Source organism: Musca autumnalis, unplaced genomic scaffold (assembly GCF_047663935.1).
Source record: "Musca autumnalis isolate F117 unplaced genomic scaffold, ASM4766393v1 scaffold_4, whole genome shotgun sequence".
NCBI classification, from domain to species: Eukaryota; Metazoa; Arthropoda; class Insecta; order Diptera; family Muscidae; genus Musca; species Musca autumnalis.
The window spans coordinates 162,054,346-162,075,269 of NW_027411977.1; the positions used below are offsets into that span (position 1 = coordinate 162,054,346).

Below are 20,924 nucleotides of genomic sequence, written 5' to 3' on the forward strand. Positions count from 1 at the left end.
ATATTGCGGCAGTCTCTTACGAACAGGGTTTCGGAGTCGGAGTCGGAGTCTACGAGTCGGAGTCGAGCAATTTTGCTGGAGTCGGAGTCGGAGTCTGAGTCGAAAAAAATAACTCGACTCCGACTCCGGGCAAAATGTTTTCCACGTTATGGAAATATAACATTAAATTCGGGACAACAAATTTTTTTAAATCATTAGGAATTTAGAAGAAAGCTATAAGAAAGCTTATGCAAACGGTATATTATAATAAGTTTAATGATAATCGAATTAAGATTAGACTTTTAATCTCTTTTGTCAGAAGTCTACTTTTATGAGAAGTCATCCTTGTCTTCTATTAAAGACATTGTTGTCTCTATGTGACATTTTACTGGGTAACTCAAAATGGAAGTCAAGATCTGGGGTTGTAAAATTCATTTTCGGAATGAAAGCCCCTATTGATTATGTTAAGAACTCCAAAGGATCCCATAGCTGAAATTTCTGAGTTATTACGTAATGAATTTTTTGATTGACCTCCAACAAACATTGAGAAAATAGCTTTATATCTCTGTTTGGAGATATTGTTTCATCATTTTGAGATAAAGGAAAAATTGTATTGACAAGTTTTAAACAAGTGAGAAAAAGCTATCGTCGGTACGGGGCCGACTATGTGATACCCTACACCACTACCTCTGTGCATTATCTTTTCACTCGAAAACATTTCTTTTAGAGAGATACGAAAGTTTTCACCTATCTGGCTTTTATACCAAACAAGCTGAGCAGAGAGCAGACTACCATAAAATATAATGGAATGCCATAAATTTATTAACGTTTTTAATATTTTAAAGAATAATATGAAGGCGTTATATATCTGTTCAGGGTCGTTATGGAGCAACTATGGTATTTTGGATGTTTCAGGAGGTAACACTCCTCCGAAAGCCTTTCCGCCTATAAGTATTCCTAATGATTTAGATATGTCATAATAAAACATAAATCTTCAGAAGTCTCTCAAAGATATGATACTTGATAGCTGTAGCCTTGGTCAATTCCTTCCCAAATATAAGTGCTTGTGTAAATAATGATGACTTCTACTGACTACCGAATCCCGTTATGCATTCCAAATATATAGCGAGTTTGGTGCATAAAATACAGGAAATCGGCCGAAAATATATATGGGAGCTACATCCAAATCTGAACCGATTTCGATATAATTTGACACATGTATTTCTAGACCAAGTTCAGTCACTCGATCCCAAATTTTATTGAAATTGGATATAAATACCGCGTTTGGTGCCTCAAATACATGAAATCGGCAGAAAATATATATAGGAGCTATATCCAAATCTGAACCGATTTGAATTTAATGTAATAAATTTATTTCTACATCAAATTCCGTTACACATACAAAATTTGGAGATTGTATCTGTAATAGTTCTAAAGATATTTGCACACAAAATCTAAATTTTTTGGAGGTACCTCCGGTTTTGATGCTATATCTCCAGATCAACGCGAAATTTCAAAAAATGATATAGCCTATTTTCATTCCAGGCCATGTAGCAATGTACCCTAAACATTTCAGTAAGATCTGTTCAGCGGTTTTCGAGTCTATAAGGCACAAACAAACAGACAAACAAATTTCAATTTTATATATAAGGCGAACTGAACCAAAATAATTAATATTTAATTTTATATTTGACTACTATAGACATCACCAACATCAATATGCTTCTATCTCTGTGAGAAAATTCGCGATGATCTGATCAAAATTCCGACCTTTAGTGTGATTGCAGAAAAAGTGGAAAAAGGGATGTATTACCGACTATTGCGATATCTCTATTATTTGACCACCTACGCCAACCTACTTTGCATAATTTTAAAGATGGGATTTTCTACTTTCTTAGTCAGGCTTTGCTTTCAGATGGTCCCCAACCAAAGGTGTGGTATTCCTCATTATTATTAAAATCCCAAAAATTAAAAGTTGGGTTCTATTAGCGACTATTGCGATATTTTCGACAACCTACGTTACATCGTTGTAAAGGTGATATTTTCTTTTTTCCTAGACAGGCCGACCATCACCAAAATTAATAGGCTTCATCCTCTGTGAGACCTCCATTAACCCTCGAAATTTCGTGACGATCTGACCCAAATTGCGACCTGTAGCGTGATTTCCAAAAAATGGAAAAATGGGATGTATTACCGACTATTGCGATATCTCCGTTAGTTGGTCACCTATGTCGACATAGTTTGCATCATTGTAAAGATGAGATCTTCTACTTTTATAGTCAGGCTTTGCTTTTGGAAAGTCTCCAAGAAAAGCTGTGATATTCGTCATTATAATTAAAATCGCAAAAATAAAAAGTTGGATTTTATTTGCGAATATTATGATATCTTCGTTGTTTGATCACCTACGAGAACCTACTTTACATCATTAGAAAGTTGATATTTTCTACTTTCATTGTCAGGTTTTACTTTTGGTATACCATATACAGAAGCTGAGATATTCGCTTTGGAAAAAACACATACGTTTTTTGCCCATTCCGACCCCTAAATATTATCCGACCATCACCAAAACCAATAGGCTTTTTACCCTCCGGGACCCCCATTAACACCCAAAATTTCGTGACGATCCGATCAAAATTGCAACCTGTAGCGTGATTACAAGATTTAGATGGACAGACGGACGGACGGACACACATAGCCAGCTCGACTCAGCTCGTCGAGACATTAATTTTGGTATATATATAAGTATGGGTCTACGACCATTATTTCGATGCGTTACAAACTTTTTGGCCAAAACCAACTTATAATACCCTCCCCACATAGTGGTGTAGGGTATAAAAAATAAGAAAAAATAGTATTCGTAATCATTCGAATCCCACTACCAAATTATTTTTTTAATTTGTGTAATTAATCGTAGTTTAATACAAAAAATTTCAAGAAAAACAAAGAGTACAATCATTGATAAAAATTGATTTTAAATTTTAAATAGCGAAAATTCCATCCAAACTCACTTTGCAAAATTTTTTTATATTTTTTATTAGATAGCTGATAAAACAGCAAAAAATACAAAAAAAAATGTTTTCTATTTGGACCATTTATGAGTATTTCTTGTTTTGCTGGTGAGCAGCATCACCACAGCAAAAAGTAAGGGAAATCAAAAACCTCATTTGAAAAATTGTCCCGTTTCACTCAGAAACCCCCATATAAAGAAAAATAAGAGATTAGCCTATATAGGCCAAAATTTAGGAAAAAATTAAAAATATTGTGCAAATTTTATTGATATTTAGTGGTATAGGAATTTACTCTCGGAGTCGACCCGGAGTCGGAGCCGGAGTCGTGAAAAAAACTGGCCTGGAGTCGGAGTCGGAGTCGAGCCGAAAATACCTCGACTCCGAAACCCTGCTTACGAAGGATTAAGAATGATAAAGCATTTCGAAGTAGACGCAAAGATATGGTCTGATCATTTGCCATTAAAAATCGAGACTGAGATCGGGCATATAGCGAATAATGCAAAACCCTTAAATCTGCTGCCAAAATTACATTGGAGACAACAGAATAATAGATATCAGGAAACTCTAAAAATTAACCTTCGTATAGCGAAGAATAATGGTGATAAGGGGTCAGAGTTTGAAAATAGGAGCAAACATGTCAGATAAAGATTTCAGACCCTATTATAACACACTCCTACACCAGGAGCAATTTGCGGATGATGTTCACTACGCATTTCCATACCAAACAGATGAAATGCTAGATGAAGAATTCGATATCACTGAAATACAAGGTATTTTACAAAACATTGAAGACAATAAAGCGCCGGGAACGGACAGAGTGCCATATGAATTTTATAGGAATGCTTTCCATGAATGTATAGAGGAATTGGCACATCTGTATAACAACATATTCAACCTGGGATGTCTAGACGCCACAATAGAAGAATCGGTGATATTCCCTATACACAAAAAAGGTGATTATAATATAACAAGTAACTATAGAGGAATATCATTTATGAATACATCTGCCAAAATTCTTAAAGATATCCTTAATATTCGAATAAAACAGTGGACCGAAAGAAATAACATTTTAAATGAGTTCCAAGCTGCATTTCGCGCAGGTTATTCGACCCATTTTTCACCTAAAATAGGGCTGTTCAAAGGGCGCCCTTCTGCTGACGGTGTGTCAATTTGCTCACTCATGCAATTAAAAACGAATGCTTTTGTTTTTGAAATGATAATTTCAATATACATTTTTTTTCTATGGCAAAAGACAACCCAGCATACTAAAATTACTTGAGATAGTATTACCAAAAAGTTTTAAACTGCATGTGTAATAACTAGAAAATGATCTAAACGGTATCCCATGGAAAATATTTAATATGTACGCTTATTGTAGGCTTCTCCTGTAGAAGCAGAGCATTTTTAAAAATATTTTGTTGTTTTGATATTTTATAAAATTACACAAAATGGTATGTTGGGATACTATGGGAAATATTTATATTTTCAAACATGGAAACTATTTAATATGTACGCTTAATGTAGGCTTCTCCTGTAGAAGCAGAGCATTTTTAAAAATATTTTTTGTTTTGTTTTGATGTTTTATAAAATGACACAAAATGGTATGTTGGGATACTATGGAAATTATTTGTATTTTCAAACAAACACAGTCTCAAAATATGTATGTAGTTGTGTGCACAGGCCTAACCTTAAACTGGTGGACAAGAAAAAAGTCTATCCATTCTTATGATTTACAAACTACAGAAATTGGGGATGTCAACTAAAGTCGTGAATCTGATCTAAAATATCTACAGAAATGCAACATTTGTAGTATGGGCAGGGAAGGAAGTGTCAGATAAATTGAACACTTACGCAGGTGTACGACAAGGATGTTTGTTATCGCCATTACTATTCACATTGTGTCTTAATGATTTATACGAATGGTTAGAAGAAGGTGCTATGATTGATGGTATAAATATACGTGTTCTTTTATACGCTGGTGATATAGGGATACTAGCAGAGGATAAATAGGCCTTACAAGGAATGATATCGAGATTAGACAGTTATTTTAAACAGATTTTACCACCCTCAATCTGGAAAAGTTAAATATTATGGTGTTTCGAAAAGGAGAGCGTTTGGCGGCCAATGAAAAATTGCGCTACCGTAACGAAGAAATAGAAATTGTTAATGAATACTGCCATTTATGGGTCATTCTAACCCCACAAATGACATTCGCAAAACATTCCGAAAGTAGAAACGTAAAATCTACAGATTTTAGAGCGCAACGCGGAGAGGATTAATAAATAAGCAATTAATAGCGTTAGTGGAGAAGTGGAAGATATTTTTAAGCGTGTATAGGACAACCCAGTCGTATGCAGCTCAAGTGTGTGGGATGGTTCGATGAAGTGGATAAATTACAAGGCTACTTCTTTTGATTCAACCGGATTTGTTACCAAACTACATTTTGGCTCTAGAAACGGATATACTGGATAACCATTTTTAAACGTTTAAACTGCATATGAGTTATGTCTATAAAACGGTATATAAATATGGAAATCACAGACTTCCACATAAACTCTAAACGCAGACAAAAAATATTTTTTTAAGTGGTGGTGGGCAAAATTTTATTTTGTCTGGCACCAAATAATTTTTGTGACGCACATATTATTTTAAAGAAGATAATATATTGCAAATTTTGATTCTGTTCACCACATAAAACAACAACAAATCACAAAATTTCGATATAAGGTAATATTTTCATAATTATCTGATGGTCAATCCAACCACAATCTGCTTAACTTGACATATGAAGTGTCAAAAACTAGGAAATTTGCCGATGCACCATAACAGCTGTTCACTGCCAAAAGCAAATGTTCTCTCATTAGTTGTTCTGCCGCTGAGCAAGAAAGTTGTAAATTGTGTTTATTTTCCATTTAAATTAATGGTATAAAATGGGTAAAAACGGCATTACAAACAAAGTGAAATAGTTCGAGTGTTTTTTGACGGTATTAATGACTACAATTTATTAGTAAATGAGATATGAAAATGTGTAGAAAGAAAAATCAAAAAGTGACGAAAAGGTATCAGTGCCTGAGTTGTGTTCCATTTTTAAGTAACAAACACTTCCTAAATAAAAAGAATCTCCGAATATTTCGTGCATTTTGCGCATAATTTCGTTTTGTCAATGACTCCACATTTAATAATTAGTAGTAATCGTTTGCAAGTTATCGAAATAACAAACAAAACAATGTATGTATATACATATAACCTAAACATCCGTTGTTGTTTTATAAGTATGGAACAAACGGAGAGACAACATAGAGAACTAACTGAATGGTCTTTTGTTGTTATAAAGAATTAGTGTATTCTATATTATACTTCTTTATTCTATTATATCCAAAATGCTCTTAAATAAATAAAACTTTTATTTACAATATATTGAAAAATCTTTTAATGGGCAATTAATCACAAAGGTACAGAATAATTCCAATAAAAATACTACTTATTAGAGGCAACCACAACATGTTTCTCCTGCTACCACAACATTTAAAAATATTTAAAAATTTTTGTTATTAGAATATGATAGAGGTGATCATTTATTTATAATATATATATATATATATATATATATATATATATATATATATATATATTTTTTTTTTTTTCTTTTTTTTCAAAATATGGTGGCATGAATCATATTTTTTCCCTGCGTGTACTTAAAAATATGAGAGAAGCGAATATTTTGGGCCAAATAAATTTAAATTTTGGCAGAGAGTGGAAATATTAGAATGGCAGACGTAAATATCAAATTATAGGAATGGGAAACAAAAACAAACTCAATGTATAATCTTCTTAAGACACATAGTTACCTTTAAAAGCGACAAAAGGCAAATGCTAGAGAAACTAGACAAAATATCGGTAATAATGAGAACGAGAGCCGATATAATTCCGTTGAATGGAAGCGAGAGTAGGCACTGTATACAAAGTAGGTAGAAAACTTGCAGCATTTCATAGCAAAGTGTCCAATGTTTCAACGTGTGGCATAAGACTTACGCGAATTATTGGAAATGAGTTGATGCGCATCCGAATCAATCTCTTGCAATATTTATTCATATTTAATGACATTTGTAAATTTTACACGCAAAAGTAGGATTTTTAAGAAAATTTACGTATCAAATTTTGGCCTTGAGACTCCAATTACTTGGACGCTGTACGACGTGAAATCACGAGTTCTATAATCCTTTAATGAGTTTTAAATATTATCTTGTTGCGCGTACGGATTAATAAAAAAAAAAATAAAAAAACCACGAAATTCCTGCTTCAAAATGTCAGCATCAATTTTAGGTGGATGTAGTGGATATATCAAAAACCCATACACTAGTATCATGTTACCCATGGAGTATTATATGTTTCTTTCTCTGAACATAGGTCCAAGAAAAGTAAGGTTAAGTCCGAAATCGGAAAGGAACTAACAAAAACTAGTTGGCTTCAACCCATTTTTGGCAAATTTTGTACATTGATGTAAACACAGCTTCTACGTAAATTAATTTTAAAGAATTTTAGTCATAATATATATTATAGGTTAACAATTCAAGTATTCTATTTGTTTTTAAATTTTACGTGCTTAACCGGCAAACTCCCAACTTCCGAAATATGAGGTGTACGCGCTCTCTACTTTTAGGGGAGGTAGCCCTCTCGGTCGGCAGGGGCGGTGAGGCGTTGTGAATAAACGAAAGGAATAAAAACATAACACTAACCAACCTTTATTCAAAATGTGAATTTTTTTATGATACTTTTTCCTCTACAGGTGTGGTCTTATAGGATATCAATATTTATAAAATGTTCAAATTTAATTTGCCTATTGAAATAAAAAAATACTTCAAATAAATAATTAAAAAAAAAAATACTTATCTGAAACAAATCATTGTCTGAATTGGCTCATCCTGTTAAGTGAGGGAAATTTTTGTTGCACGATGTCCTCAAGGTTGCCGCCTCTCTCCCTTACCGGGATGAAATCATGATATTCATAGCGACCAGCAAATTGCTACCACTAATTAAATGTTACAAAAATTCCAACAACTCACTCACAGGTAACTGTGTTAGATAATTTAGTAGTAGAAAGTGGTGCCAGCTTGCAATTATTTTGTGTTAATGTTTATACCCTATACCACAATGTGGAAAAGGGTATTATAAGTTTGTTTTGGTAAAAATTCATGTAACACCGCGAAATATTCGTCGGAGACCCCCCATGTGGTATACCAATCTTCATATCTCGACGAGATAAAGCGATTTTGAGATGTGTGTCTGTCCGTCCGTCCGTCTGTCCATTATAAATTGTAAACACGCTCCAGGCCGCAATTATGGACCGATCGTCACGAAATTTTGTATGGAGGTCGGGTTCAGATCAGAATAGATCCCTATTCTTATTGGTGATGATCGAGAAATATTAAGCGGGTGAAATGGACCAAAAACAAAATTTTTATCCGATTTTGTAGCGGCTCTGTATGTCGCAATTATAGTCCGATCGCCTCGAAATTTTAAATAATGTAAGATTATATGACAAAGAAGAAGCTTGCAATTTTAGATGGTGATCGGATTATGTTTAGAGGGTTAAATGGACCACAACTTTTGTGTGAAAATTGTGAAAATTTTTAATATACCGGTAATATCTTTATTGCTGGACCACACATTCCGCCCACATAAATAATATTTGGAAGGACAACACTTGCCCTTTCAATTAATGCCAATTATGTCGATTTATGTGGTCAGATAACAGAGTTACAGCCGAATATACCGAGTGTTTTGCTTGTAATGTAATCAAAAGCATACTAGAGGTCGCAATTACAGATCAATAGTCACGAAATTTTGCACGAGGTAGGGGTTTAGGTCGAAGAAGATGCCTACAATTTTTGATGATGATCTGATATTATTTAGCGGGTGCAATGGACCATTACTTTTGTATGCTAAATAAAAACATTTTATTTTTGGTCCATATTTGAATACCTGGAGGCCATATACCGGCAAAGTCGCCTATATATGAAAAATTAACTACCGATCTTTCCTCTGATGAAAATTGCAATAATATGTGTGCTTGGTAACGGACCTACTACCTAAATATAATGAGTTTTGTGAAGAGAACCACATCTTCCTCCCATGCTACAAATTTTCTCTATCATGACAGACAAATTCCCAGTTCTTAAAAATTGCGTGGCACCCTATCATATTACCTGTCCAATTGTCCAAAATTTAAAGATTTAGCAGAAATTGCTAAACAACGCCGATTTTCCAATTTAAGAATATTTCTTAAAATGTACTGTATATAATTGTTCCACAAACATCCCAGTAGGGACAAGGGCGCCTTCTCTCATATCAATGAGGGCACCCCGATTAATATCAGCTCAATAATATGTAGACAGCGGAATTTTATGCAACACCTATTTTTGTAAAATTTGCATATTTTTGGCTTCTAATTAAATTCCAATCGAAATATATCACATATGCAAAAATATGCGAAATGTATAAATTATGCATATGCAAATATTATTTTTGCATATGGAAAATTTCTGTATTTCATATATTTTCGTATGCTACATATATTTCAATGATATCTTCTAAAATGTTTATGTGTACATTTTTCTGTTTGAAATTCACTTCAGACAAGTCAATAAAATAGAGAAATCTGTAACCAGAGCCACGATCTTCAAAATGTCGAAAATGGGTAGCTTTCGTTGTATGGGAGCTATATGAACGCCTAGACCTATACCGACAAATTTCAGATGGAAAGTTTAATACCCCCAATGAAGACCTAGTACCAAATTTTAGCCAATTCAGATTGATATTGAGACCATAACCTTCAAAGTACAGAAAATCCGTAGGTTCTGGTTATGGGAGCTATGTATATGAAGACGTGGACATATAACGACAAATTTCAGGTGGAAAGTTTTTTTACCTCCAATGATGACTAAATACAAAATGTCAGCCACTTCAGTTTGATATTGAGGCCACAACCTTCAAAATACCGGATATCGGGAGGTACGGTTCTATGGGAGCTATATGAAGACCTGGACCTATAACGATAAATTTCAGGTCGAAAATTTTGATGAACGAATACTTAATACAAACTTTCAGCCAATTCGATGGGATATTTAGGGCACAAAGTCTTGCATATGGTTTAGAAAATATGTCAAAATATGCAAAAAATTAGGTCCAGACTAAATGTCCTTTCTAAAATTACTTATTGGTGCCACTATAGTACAATTGTTTGCACACCCGCCTTGCACGCTGAAGGTCGGGCGTTCGATTCCCGGCCAGCAAACATCAAATTTCCAACGATGGCAAAATACCCCTCAGTAAAGTTGGCGACATTTTCAGAGTATTTCAACCATGTACTCAACTACAGGTGGTGTTTTAAGACATGCCTTTCGGACTCGGTGATAAACAGTAGGCCCCATACTATTGCTGTAATATGAATCGTGGTACACGCCCTGTCCCTTCTGTGATGTTTGTGGAACAATTATTATATTGTTATTTAAACTTACCCCCATTATTATAAGTCTTCTTTTGTTATAGTTTGGATTTATTTTGCGTTTTCAAATCCATCAGATAGTAAAAGAACACATATAATAATGGCCCTTAAAGCTATAAGGTTGCAGACTTCAAAAATTTATTTCTTACAATGAGCTTATTTGTCCAAAAGAAACTTTGATTTGCTGAAAGCTAACTCGCAGGGTAGTGGTGTAGGGTATCGTATGGTCGGCCCTGTCCGACTATAGCCTTTGCGTACTTGTTTTTTTTTAATTTTTGGAAAGGAAAGAAGTAAGCGTATTATTCTTCACCGTTTTACCAAAAATATTATATAAAAAAGCTGAAAAACCCAGGTGATAATTCTCTTCTCCGGGTTGAAAATATGATATTGATAAAGACCAAAGTTAACTGTTTTCATGCTTTTTAACTAATATTGTGCAGTTGCAACGTGCTTGCAGCTTCCAATATTTTGTTCTGATGTTTTTATTGGAAAAATTAAAAGTAAGCATTATTCTCATCTAGATGAAAATACTCGTTATATCGAATATTATATAAAAAACATGATATTGGTAACGATCAGCAAATTTTGCAATGATAACATTTCGTTTTGCACACATTACTCTCTCTAGTGAGAGTGGGGAATAGTTTTCGACATTTGCATAGTTTGTACAGTGACTCCTTTCTGTATAAAACTGTAAAACATCTAGAAAAGACATAGACAAAACTGTTTTCGATTTATGTTTCTGTTCCTATATTTTAGTTTGCTGAGCACGTGTTTCGAACGTTTGACGCCAATGGCGATGGAACTATAGATTTCAGAGAATTTCTATGTGCACTGAGTGTAACGTCCAGAGGAAAGTTGGAACAAAAGCTGAAATGGGCATTTTCTATGTACGATTTGGACGGAAACGGCTATATATCTCGTCAGGAAATGCTGGAAATAGTTACGGTAAGATTTATTATCATAAGAGAGATTTTGTATTGTAAACATTTTTAAATTTGCAGCCAAGTATGTATACACAATGTTTCAAATGAATGTGAATTACACTGGGCAACACGAAAATTATTAACCATATTCTGACACCGCAGCGTGATAGAAGACCAAAAAGGAATGGCACGTGTCTCGCCGTTTTTTCGTATCACATCAACTTTCGCGGTTATAGGCCTCCAAAGGTTTGAGGCTTTGATGTAAAAAGGGCCATTTAGTCAGGACTATATCTTCCAAACTGTTAGGAAATTTGAATTTATCGCAGAGGCAAAGTTGTACGTCTTGTCGTAAAGAACAAAAATTGTGAACACATATAATCCATCAAAACTGTACCACAGATCTCAATAAACAATTTTCTAAAAAATAGACGATGCTTAAAGGTCAAAATAGCAAAGCAAATGTGATTTGTATCCTGTTTTCTCTGGTTCTGGTCCACAGGTACTATACCGTTCAATATTCAAGAAAACAATCAACTACAATAATGTAGCAAAGGCATCAGTAAACAACTTTCTGGCACATGTGAAATGTATATGAACAGTTCTTAATGGTAAAATAGCAAAAATCTTTTGAAAATATCCAATTTTTATATTTTTTTCTCCAGAGAAAACAGGATAAAAACCCCATTTGCTTTGCTATTTTGACCTTTAAGAATCGTCTATACATAGTTCATATGTTCTAGAAAGATGTTTATTGAGATCTGAGGTACATTTTTGTTGCTGCTTGTTTGCTTCAAATTTGATCGGTTTGATAGCTGTATAACAAAACTTGAGAAAAAAATTTTAAAAGAAATTTCACCATGGCGATTTTGACCTTGCAGATGAAGTTTGATGGATTATATGTGTTCACAAAATTTGTTCTTTAAGACAGGAGCTACAACTCTGCCTCTGAGATAAATTCAAATTGCCTAACGGTTTGGAAGATATAGTCCTGACTAAACTACCCTTTTTACATCAAAGCCTCAAAACTTGGAGGCCTATAACCTCGAAAGTTGATGAGATAGGAAAAAACGGCGAGACACCTGTCTTCTCTTTTTTGGGTTCTATCACACTGTGGAGTCAGAATATGGTTAATAAAACATGACTCAAAAATTACTCACAGTGTTATCAGTACTGTGGGGAAACTAAAGTTTATACTGGTAGTATATTTATGTCAACTCTTACGTACAAAAAACAGTAAGAACTTTCTTAAAGTGAGTAAAATATTTCGCTATATTTAAGTAATAATTGTACCAAATGCTTTCTGAATATAAACTAATAATACTGAATAATAACGTCAACGTGTCATACTTTGAAGACAACGCAAAGGCAACACCAGTGTGCGGTTTTATTAAAATAAAAATATATATATACACTAGCGGTCATCTGAATAGGTTTGATTTTTTTCTTTTTATATGTTAAGGTATCTTCTGATGTATTCGTATTGCAGATCCATACTCTTTACTTTTTGAGAGTCCTATACTATGCCAACATTCCCAAGATAAAACTTGACGGTGTTGCCATATTTTCGGAAAATATCCCAATTATAATAAAAAATGTACAAAAAAGTGTCCAATTTTTGCGATCATCAGAATAGGTTTGAATCAAATAAAATTGAAAAATTTTACTACCCATGCAAATATTGCCCAGTTTTTTGATTTAGTTTAGTAAAATGGAACATTCTGATAAATCTTACAACAAAGTTGACCCGCTTTATTAGGAACGTGGGTTCAATTCTCAACCTGGAAAAGTTACCAAGAACTATCAGATAAAATCAAGAAATATTCCAACAAAAACGTTTTATAACCCTGCTTTAAATGACTTTTTGATTTCGTTAGATCTCTTCTGTGCTCCGAAAATTGTCTGGAAGCAAATACGAAGTGTAGCCATATTATTATGATCACTAATTTGGAAAGGTCATTGAAAATAGTTGGTATTTTAGTTCAAGTTTAATTTTTTAACTATCCTTGCAGTACAAATTTAAGTATTATCATGCTCACAAACCCACCATAGTTGACCACATGTATCATAAATGTTCGAAAATTGGTCTGAAAGAATGTTTCTTCGACGACAATAAATTAGAAAATTGTAATTCAAATTTAAGTCAAAGGGGCATGATATCGCCGACTTTTATAGTGCTGTAATACCTATATAGTCAGGTCAAAAAGCTTTTTTCTGTTAACAAGTCATAAAACAAACACCAATAAGTACAAAAGAATGGACTACTGATATCATGCCCTTTGAGTTAAATTTGAATTACAATTTTCTACTATATTGTCGTCGATGAAACATTCTTCCAGACCAAGTTTCGAACATTTATGATACATGTGGTCAACTATGGTGGATTTGTGAGCATGATAATACTTAAATTTGTACTGCAAGGATAGTTAAAAAAAGAAACAGTTTTTTCATTTATTTCATAATGATTCCAATATTTCGAAATTCATTGAATTTCATCTTCAGGGAAGATCTACAACATAAAATAATACAACATAATTTATTAAGAAATATATCACAGTTTTTTCCTAACTACTAGGAGGACATAAAACACGAAAAAATGATCGCTTACTTGTAAATAATTATAATAATAAACTTAAAAACTAGCGTAGTGTGACTACCTCCGTCAAGTGTTATTATTGCACTGGTAATTATTTACTTATTGCACGATCTTCGTATTAGATGCCTGTAGCAGTAGGCTGTGTTGTCCGTGTCAGTTTTGCTGTTTATTCGTTTTGTTGTTGGCAGGTTATTAATGTGGAGCATCTCTATTGTCAATCTCTTGTTATAGTTATACTCCGTTTGTAACACTCTCACCTCGTCGATATTGGGTGTATGACTGTTGTGTTTACAGTGTTCGGCTAAAGCAGTTTTTTGTATTATGTTATTATTTCTTAATTTGATGTCCGATCTGTGTGCTGACATCCGTGTTTTTAATTTGTTTTTTGTTGTGCCAACGTATAATTTTCCGCAACTTTCTTCCTCGTTACCACCACATTCAATCTCGTAAATTACATTATGTTGGTCCATTTTTGGAATTTTGCATTTTACTTGGCTATATATAGATTTTGTTGTGTTGTAAGAGCTATGTGCAATTGTGTATTTTGTTTTGTCGTATATATCAGATTGTTCTAATCGTTCTGATATATCTGGTAGATATATCAGCGATTTGTATATCTTTTTTATTTCGGTTTTCGTCGATTCTGTATTTGTAGGTTTATATTCCTTTATTAGTGAGTTTGTTAGGTGTAATGGGAAATTGTTTTTTGTTAAAATGTCTTTGATTTTGAGTTTGTTTTCGACGTGAAATCGTTCATCGCTAATATTTAGTACTCTGTTTATTAAGTTTTTTGCTGTATTTATGATTATGCGTTTTTTGTGTTTTGAGAAATAATTTATTAATCTTCCTGAAGCAGTGGGCTTCTGATACCAGTTAATATATATCTTTTTATCCGGATTCCTTATAACTAAGGTGCCCAAATAAGAGATTTTTCCGTCTCTTTCTTCCTCCAAAGTAAATTTTATGCTTTTATTAAAACTATTCAATTTCGTCAGAGTTTCTTGTATAGCATCTTCCCTTATTATTAAAAACAAATCGTCAACGTATTTTGTCAATATTTTTGGTTTAGATTTTAAAGATTGTATACAGGTATTCAATAACGATTCCATAACTATATCCGCAATTATGGGAGATGCTGGAGATCCCATGGGTAATCCTACTTTTTGTTTGTAAAATTTGTCTTCATACTTGAAGTACCTGTTGTCCTTTATGCAAAATTTTACGATTTTCAGGAACATGTTCTTATCTATATTTGTGTGCTGTTTAATTTCTTCCCATTTATCTTCAATGATTTTAAGTCCCAATTCTACTGGAATACTTGGGAACAGCGAGACCACATCAAAGGAAATCATCTTTTCATCGTCATTAATCGTCAAGTTTTTTATCTTATCTCTAAATTGCACAGAATCTTTTACGTTATAAATTGAGTTTTTAGTCAAATTCTTCAATATGTCCACGATGTATTTGCACAATTTTATAGATGGGGAATTAATGGACGAGCAAATCGGTCTCAATGGGTATCCCTCTTTGTGGATCTTGGGTAGACCGTATATCCTAGGTGCTACAGCAACTTCCGTTTTTAGCCTTTTCTTTTCCAATATTGAAATAATATTATTCTTAAAAAGTTCTTCGACTATTTCATTATTTTTCTTTTGCAGATTTGACGTTGGGTCTTTGTTGATGCGTTGATACGTCATCATATCTGATAATATATTGGACATTCTTTCTTGATAGTCAGTTTTGTATAAAGCAACAGTCACGTTACCTTTGTCGGCATTTAGTATTAGTACGTCATTATTTTGTTTGAGGAATTTTCGCGTTCGTTCTACTGTGCCTATAATGTATTTGTCTCTATTGTTCTCTTTCATCCTGTTTGTATGTGTTTCTAGTATTGTTGTTAGTTTTGTTCTACCCATTTCTTGTTGTTCCTTGTCTTTATTAGTTTGTATTAGATCTTCGGCGTCAGCAATGTATTTAAATAATGGAAACTCTTTTCTCCTTACTGGTAGGCAATGTTTGTCTCCTAAGGAGAGTAACCATTTAATGTCGTCAGGGAAGTTTTTGTTGGTTTTATTCACAAACCAATTATCGTTGTGCTTGATGTTAAGTTCTTTGGTAAGTTTTTCTTGTAGCTTGTTGAATTTATTTTTATGTATTTCGTCTTGTTGCTTCTGCGTCCCTGTTACTATTAAATTTTCGTTCAACTGAATATGTTGTCTTTCTTCTTGAGAAAGATTTTCGTTTAACGAACTTTCTATGTCGTTTAATATATTTTTATTGAATTTCAATTCTTCATGTTTTTGTTTTATGATTAAGTTTAATATTTTACCTTCAAATGTTTCCATGTACGATTTTAATGTAGATTGAATGTGGTTGTTGTTGTAATTTGTGGTGAAAATTCTATGTACGTTCTTTATGGAGTTCTTGATAAAGTTGGGAATAATCCCTGTATTTCGGCAGCGAATAAGGAAAGTTATGGATGATTTGATTTTTGCTAGTTTTACTTTTATGTTCTTGTGCTTGTTTATGTTGTATCGGGTTTTGTTGTTCGTTTTTATCTTGTTGTAGACCATTTTGTGCTGTTTTTGATGTCGGCGTGCTCTCCGTTTTTATAAATATTCTTAGTTTTTGTTCGACCTTTTTGAATGTTAATAAAAACAATGTGTTCGAGCCATTACACCTAACAAACTCACTAATAAAGGAATATAAACCTACAAATACAGAATCGACGAAAACCGAAATAAAAAAGATATACAAATCGCTGATATATCTACCAGATATATCAGAACGATTAGAACAATCTGATATATACGACAAAACAAAATACACAATTGCACATAGCTCTTACAACACAACAAAATCTATATATAGCCAAGTAAAATGCAAAATTCCAAAAATGGACCAACATAATGTAATTTACGAGATTGAATGTGGTGGTAACGAGGAAGAAAGTTGCGGAAAATTATACGTTGGCACAACAAAAAACAAATTAAAAACACGGATGTCAGCACACAGATCGGACATCAAATTAAGAAATAATAACATAATACAAAAAACTGCTTTAGCCGAACACTGTAAACACAACAGTCATACACCCAATATCGACGAGGTGAGAGTGTTACAAACGGAGTATAACTATAACAAGAGATTGACAATAGAGATGCTCCACATTAATAACCTGCCAACAACAAAACGAATAAACAGCAAAACTGACACGGACAACACAGCCTACTGCTACAGGCATCTAATACGAAGATCGTGCAATAAGTAAATAATTACCAGTGCAATAATAACACTTGACGGAGGTAGTCACACTACGCTAGTTTTTAAGTTTATTATTATAATTATTTACAAGTAAGCGATCATTTTTTCGTGTTTTATGTCCTCCTAGTAGTTAGGAAAAAACTGTGATATATTTCTTAATAAATTATGTTGTATTATTTTATGTTGTAGATCTTCCCTGAAGATGAAATTCAATGAATTTCGAAATATTGGAATCATTATGAAATAAATGAAAAAACTTTGACCTCAAGCTCGAACACATTGTTTTTATTAACATTCAAAAAGGTCGAACAAAAACTAAGAATATTTATAAAAACGGAGAGCACGCCGACATCAAAAACAGCACAAAATGGTCTACAACAAGATAAAAACGAACAACAAAACCCGATACAACATAAACAAGCACAAGAACATAAAAGTAAAACTAGCAAAAATCAAATCATCCATAACTTTCCTTATTCGCTGCCGAAATACAGGGATTATTCCCAACTTTATCAAGAACTCCATAAAGAACGTACATAGAATTTTCACCACAAATTACAACAACAACCACATTCAATCTACATTAAAATCGTACATGGAAACATTTGAAGGTAAAATATTAAACTTAATCATAAAACAAAAACATGAAGAATTGAAATTCAATAAAAATATATTAAACGACATAGAAAGTTCGTTAAACGAAAATCTTTCTCAAGAAGAAAGACAACATATTCAGTTGAACGAAAATTTAATAGTAACAGGGACGCAGAAGCAACAAGACGAAATACATAAAAATAAATTCAACAAGCTACAAGAAAAACTTACCAAAGAACTTAACATCAAGCACAACGATAATTGGTTTGTGAATAAAACCAACAAAAACTTCCCTGACGACATTAAATGGTTACTCTCCTTAGGAGACAAACATTGCCTACCAGTAAGGAGAAAAGAGTTTCCATTATTTAAATACATTGCTGACGCCGAAGATCTAATACAAACTAATAAAGACAAGGAACAACAAGAAATGGGTAGAACAAAACTAACAACAATACTAGAAACACATACAAACAGGATGAAAGAGAACAATAGAGACAAATACATTATAGGCACAGTAGAACGAACGCGAAAATTCCTCAAACAAAATAATGACGTACTAATACTAAATGCCGACAAAGGTAACGTGACTGTTGCTTTATAAAAAACGGACTATCAAGAAAGAATGTCCAATATATTATCAGATATGATGACGTATCAACGCATCAACAAAGACCCAACGTCAAATCTGCAAAAGAAAAATAATGAAATAGTCGAAGAACTTTTTAAGAATAATATTATTTCAATATTGGAAAAGAAAAGGCTAAAAACGGAAGTTGCTGTAGCACCTAGGATATACGGTCTACCCAAGATCCACAAAGAGGGATACCCATTGAGACCGATTTGCTCGTCCATTAATTCCCCATCTATAAAATTGTGCAAATACATCGTGGACATATTGAAGAATTTGACTAAAAACTCAATTTATAACGTAAAAGATTCTGTGCAATTTAGAGATAAGATAAAAAACTTGACGATTAATGACGATGAAAAGATGATTTCCTTTGATGTGGTCTCGCTGTTCCCAAGTATTCCAGTAGAATTGGGACTTAAAATCATTGAAGATAAATGGGAAGAAATTAAACAGCACACAAATATAGATAAGAACATGTTCCTGAAAATCGTAAAATTTTGCATAAAGGACAACAGGTACTTCAAGTATGAAGACAAATTTTACAAACAAAAAGTAGGATTACCCATGGGATCTCCAGCATCTCCCATAATTGCGGATATAGTTATGGAATCGTTATTGAATACCTGTATACAATCTTTAAAATCTAAACCAAAAATATTGACAAAATACGTTGACGATTTGTTTTTAATAATAAGGGAAGATGCTATACAAGAAACTCTGACGAAATTGAATAGTTTTAATAAAAGCATAAAATTTACTTTGGAGGAAGAAAGAGACGGAAAAATCTCTTATTTGGACACCTTAGTTATAAGGAATCCGGATAAAAAGATATATATTAACTGGTATCAGAAGCCCACTGCTTCAGGAAGATTAATAATTTATTTCTCAAAACACAAAAAACGCATAATCATAAATACAGCAAAAAACTTAATAAACAGAGTACTAAATATTAGCGATGAACGATTTCACGTCGAAAACAAACTCAAAATCAAAGACATTTTAACAAAAAACAATTTCCCATTACACCTAACAAACTCACTAATAAAGGAATATAAACCTACAAATACAGAATCGACGAAAACCGAAATAAAAAAGATATACAAATCGCTGATATATCTACCAGATATATCAGAACGATTAGAACAATCTGATATATACGACAAAACAAAATACACAATTGCACATAGCTCTTACAACACAACAAAATCTATATATAGCCAAGTAAAATGCAAAATTCCAAAAATGGACCAACATAATGTAATTTACGAGATTGAATGTGGTGGTAACGAGGAAGAAAGTTGCGGAAAATTATACGTTGGCACAACAAAAAACAAATTAAAAACACGGATGTCAGCACACAGATCGGACATCAAATTAAGAAATAATAACATAATACAAAAAACTGCTTTAGCCGAACACTGTAAACACAACAGTCATACACCCAATATGGACGAGGTGAGAGTGTTACAAACGGAGTATAACTATAACAAGAGATTGACAATAGAGATGCTCCACATTAATAACCTGCCAACAACAAAACGAATAAACAGCAAAACTGACACGGACAACACAGCCTACTGCTACAGGCATCTAATACGAAGATCGTGCAATAAGTAAATAATTACCAGTGCAATAATAACACTTGACGGAGGTAGTCACACTACGCTAGTTTTTAATTTTATTATTATAATTATTTACAAGTAAGCGATCATTTTTTCGTGTTTTATGTCCTCCTAGTAGTTAGGAAAAAACTGTGATATATTTCTTAATAAATTATGTTGTATTATTTTATGTTGTAGATCTTCCCTGAAGATGAAATTCAATGAATTTCGAAATATTGGAATCATTATGAAATAAATGAAAAAACTTTGCAACAGAAGCAACAAGACGAAATACATAAAAATAAATTCAACAAGCTACAAGAAAAACTTACCAAAGAACTTAACATCAAGCACAACGATAATTGGTTTGTGAATAAAACCAACAAAAACTTCCCTGACGACATTAAATGGTTACTCTCCTTAGGAGACAAACATTGCCTACCAGTAAGGAGAAAAGAGTTTCCATTATTTAAATACATTGCTGACGCCGAAGATCTAATACAAACTAATAAAGACAAGGAACAACAAGAAATGGGTAGAACAAAACTAACAACAATACTAGAAACACATACAAACAGGATGAAAGAGAACAATAGAGACAAATACATTATAGGCACAGTAGAACGAACGCGAAAATTCCTCAAACAAAATAATGACGTACTAATACTAAATGCCGACAAAGGTAACGTGACTGTTGCTTTATAAAAAACGGACTATCAAGAAAGAATGTCCAATATATTATCAGATATGATGACGTATCAACGCATCAACAAAGACCCAACGTCAAATCTGCAAAAGAAAAATAATGAAATAGTCGAAGA

At 33.0% G+C, this 20,924-nt stretch overlaps 1 protein-coding gene and 1 long non-coding RNA gene across 2 annotated transcripts in view; both read left to right on the forward strand.

The window, feature by feature from the left end:
* Nca (neurocalcin homolog) overlaps window positions 1-20,924 on the forward strand; it is a 782,213-nt gene that overhangs the window by 683,368 nt on the left and 77,921 nt on the right. Inside the window, exon 4 of the mRNA XM_073981628.1 lies at window positions 11,251-11,439. Coding sequence (XP_073837729.1) covers window positions 11,251-11,439 — 189 coding nt within the window. The remainder of the gene's footprint in view (window positions 1-11,250; window positions 11,440-20,924) is intronic.
* On the forward strand, window positions 17,291-19,247 carry LOC141401398 (uncharacterized). The gene is made up of 2 exons (XR_012412346.1): window positions 17,291-17,364; window positions 17,464-19,247. It is a non-coding gene; the product is annotated as an uncharacterized lncRNA (long non-coding RNA).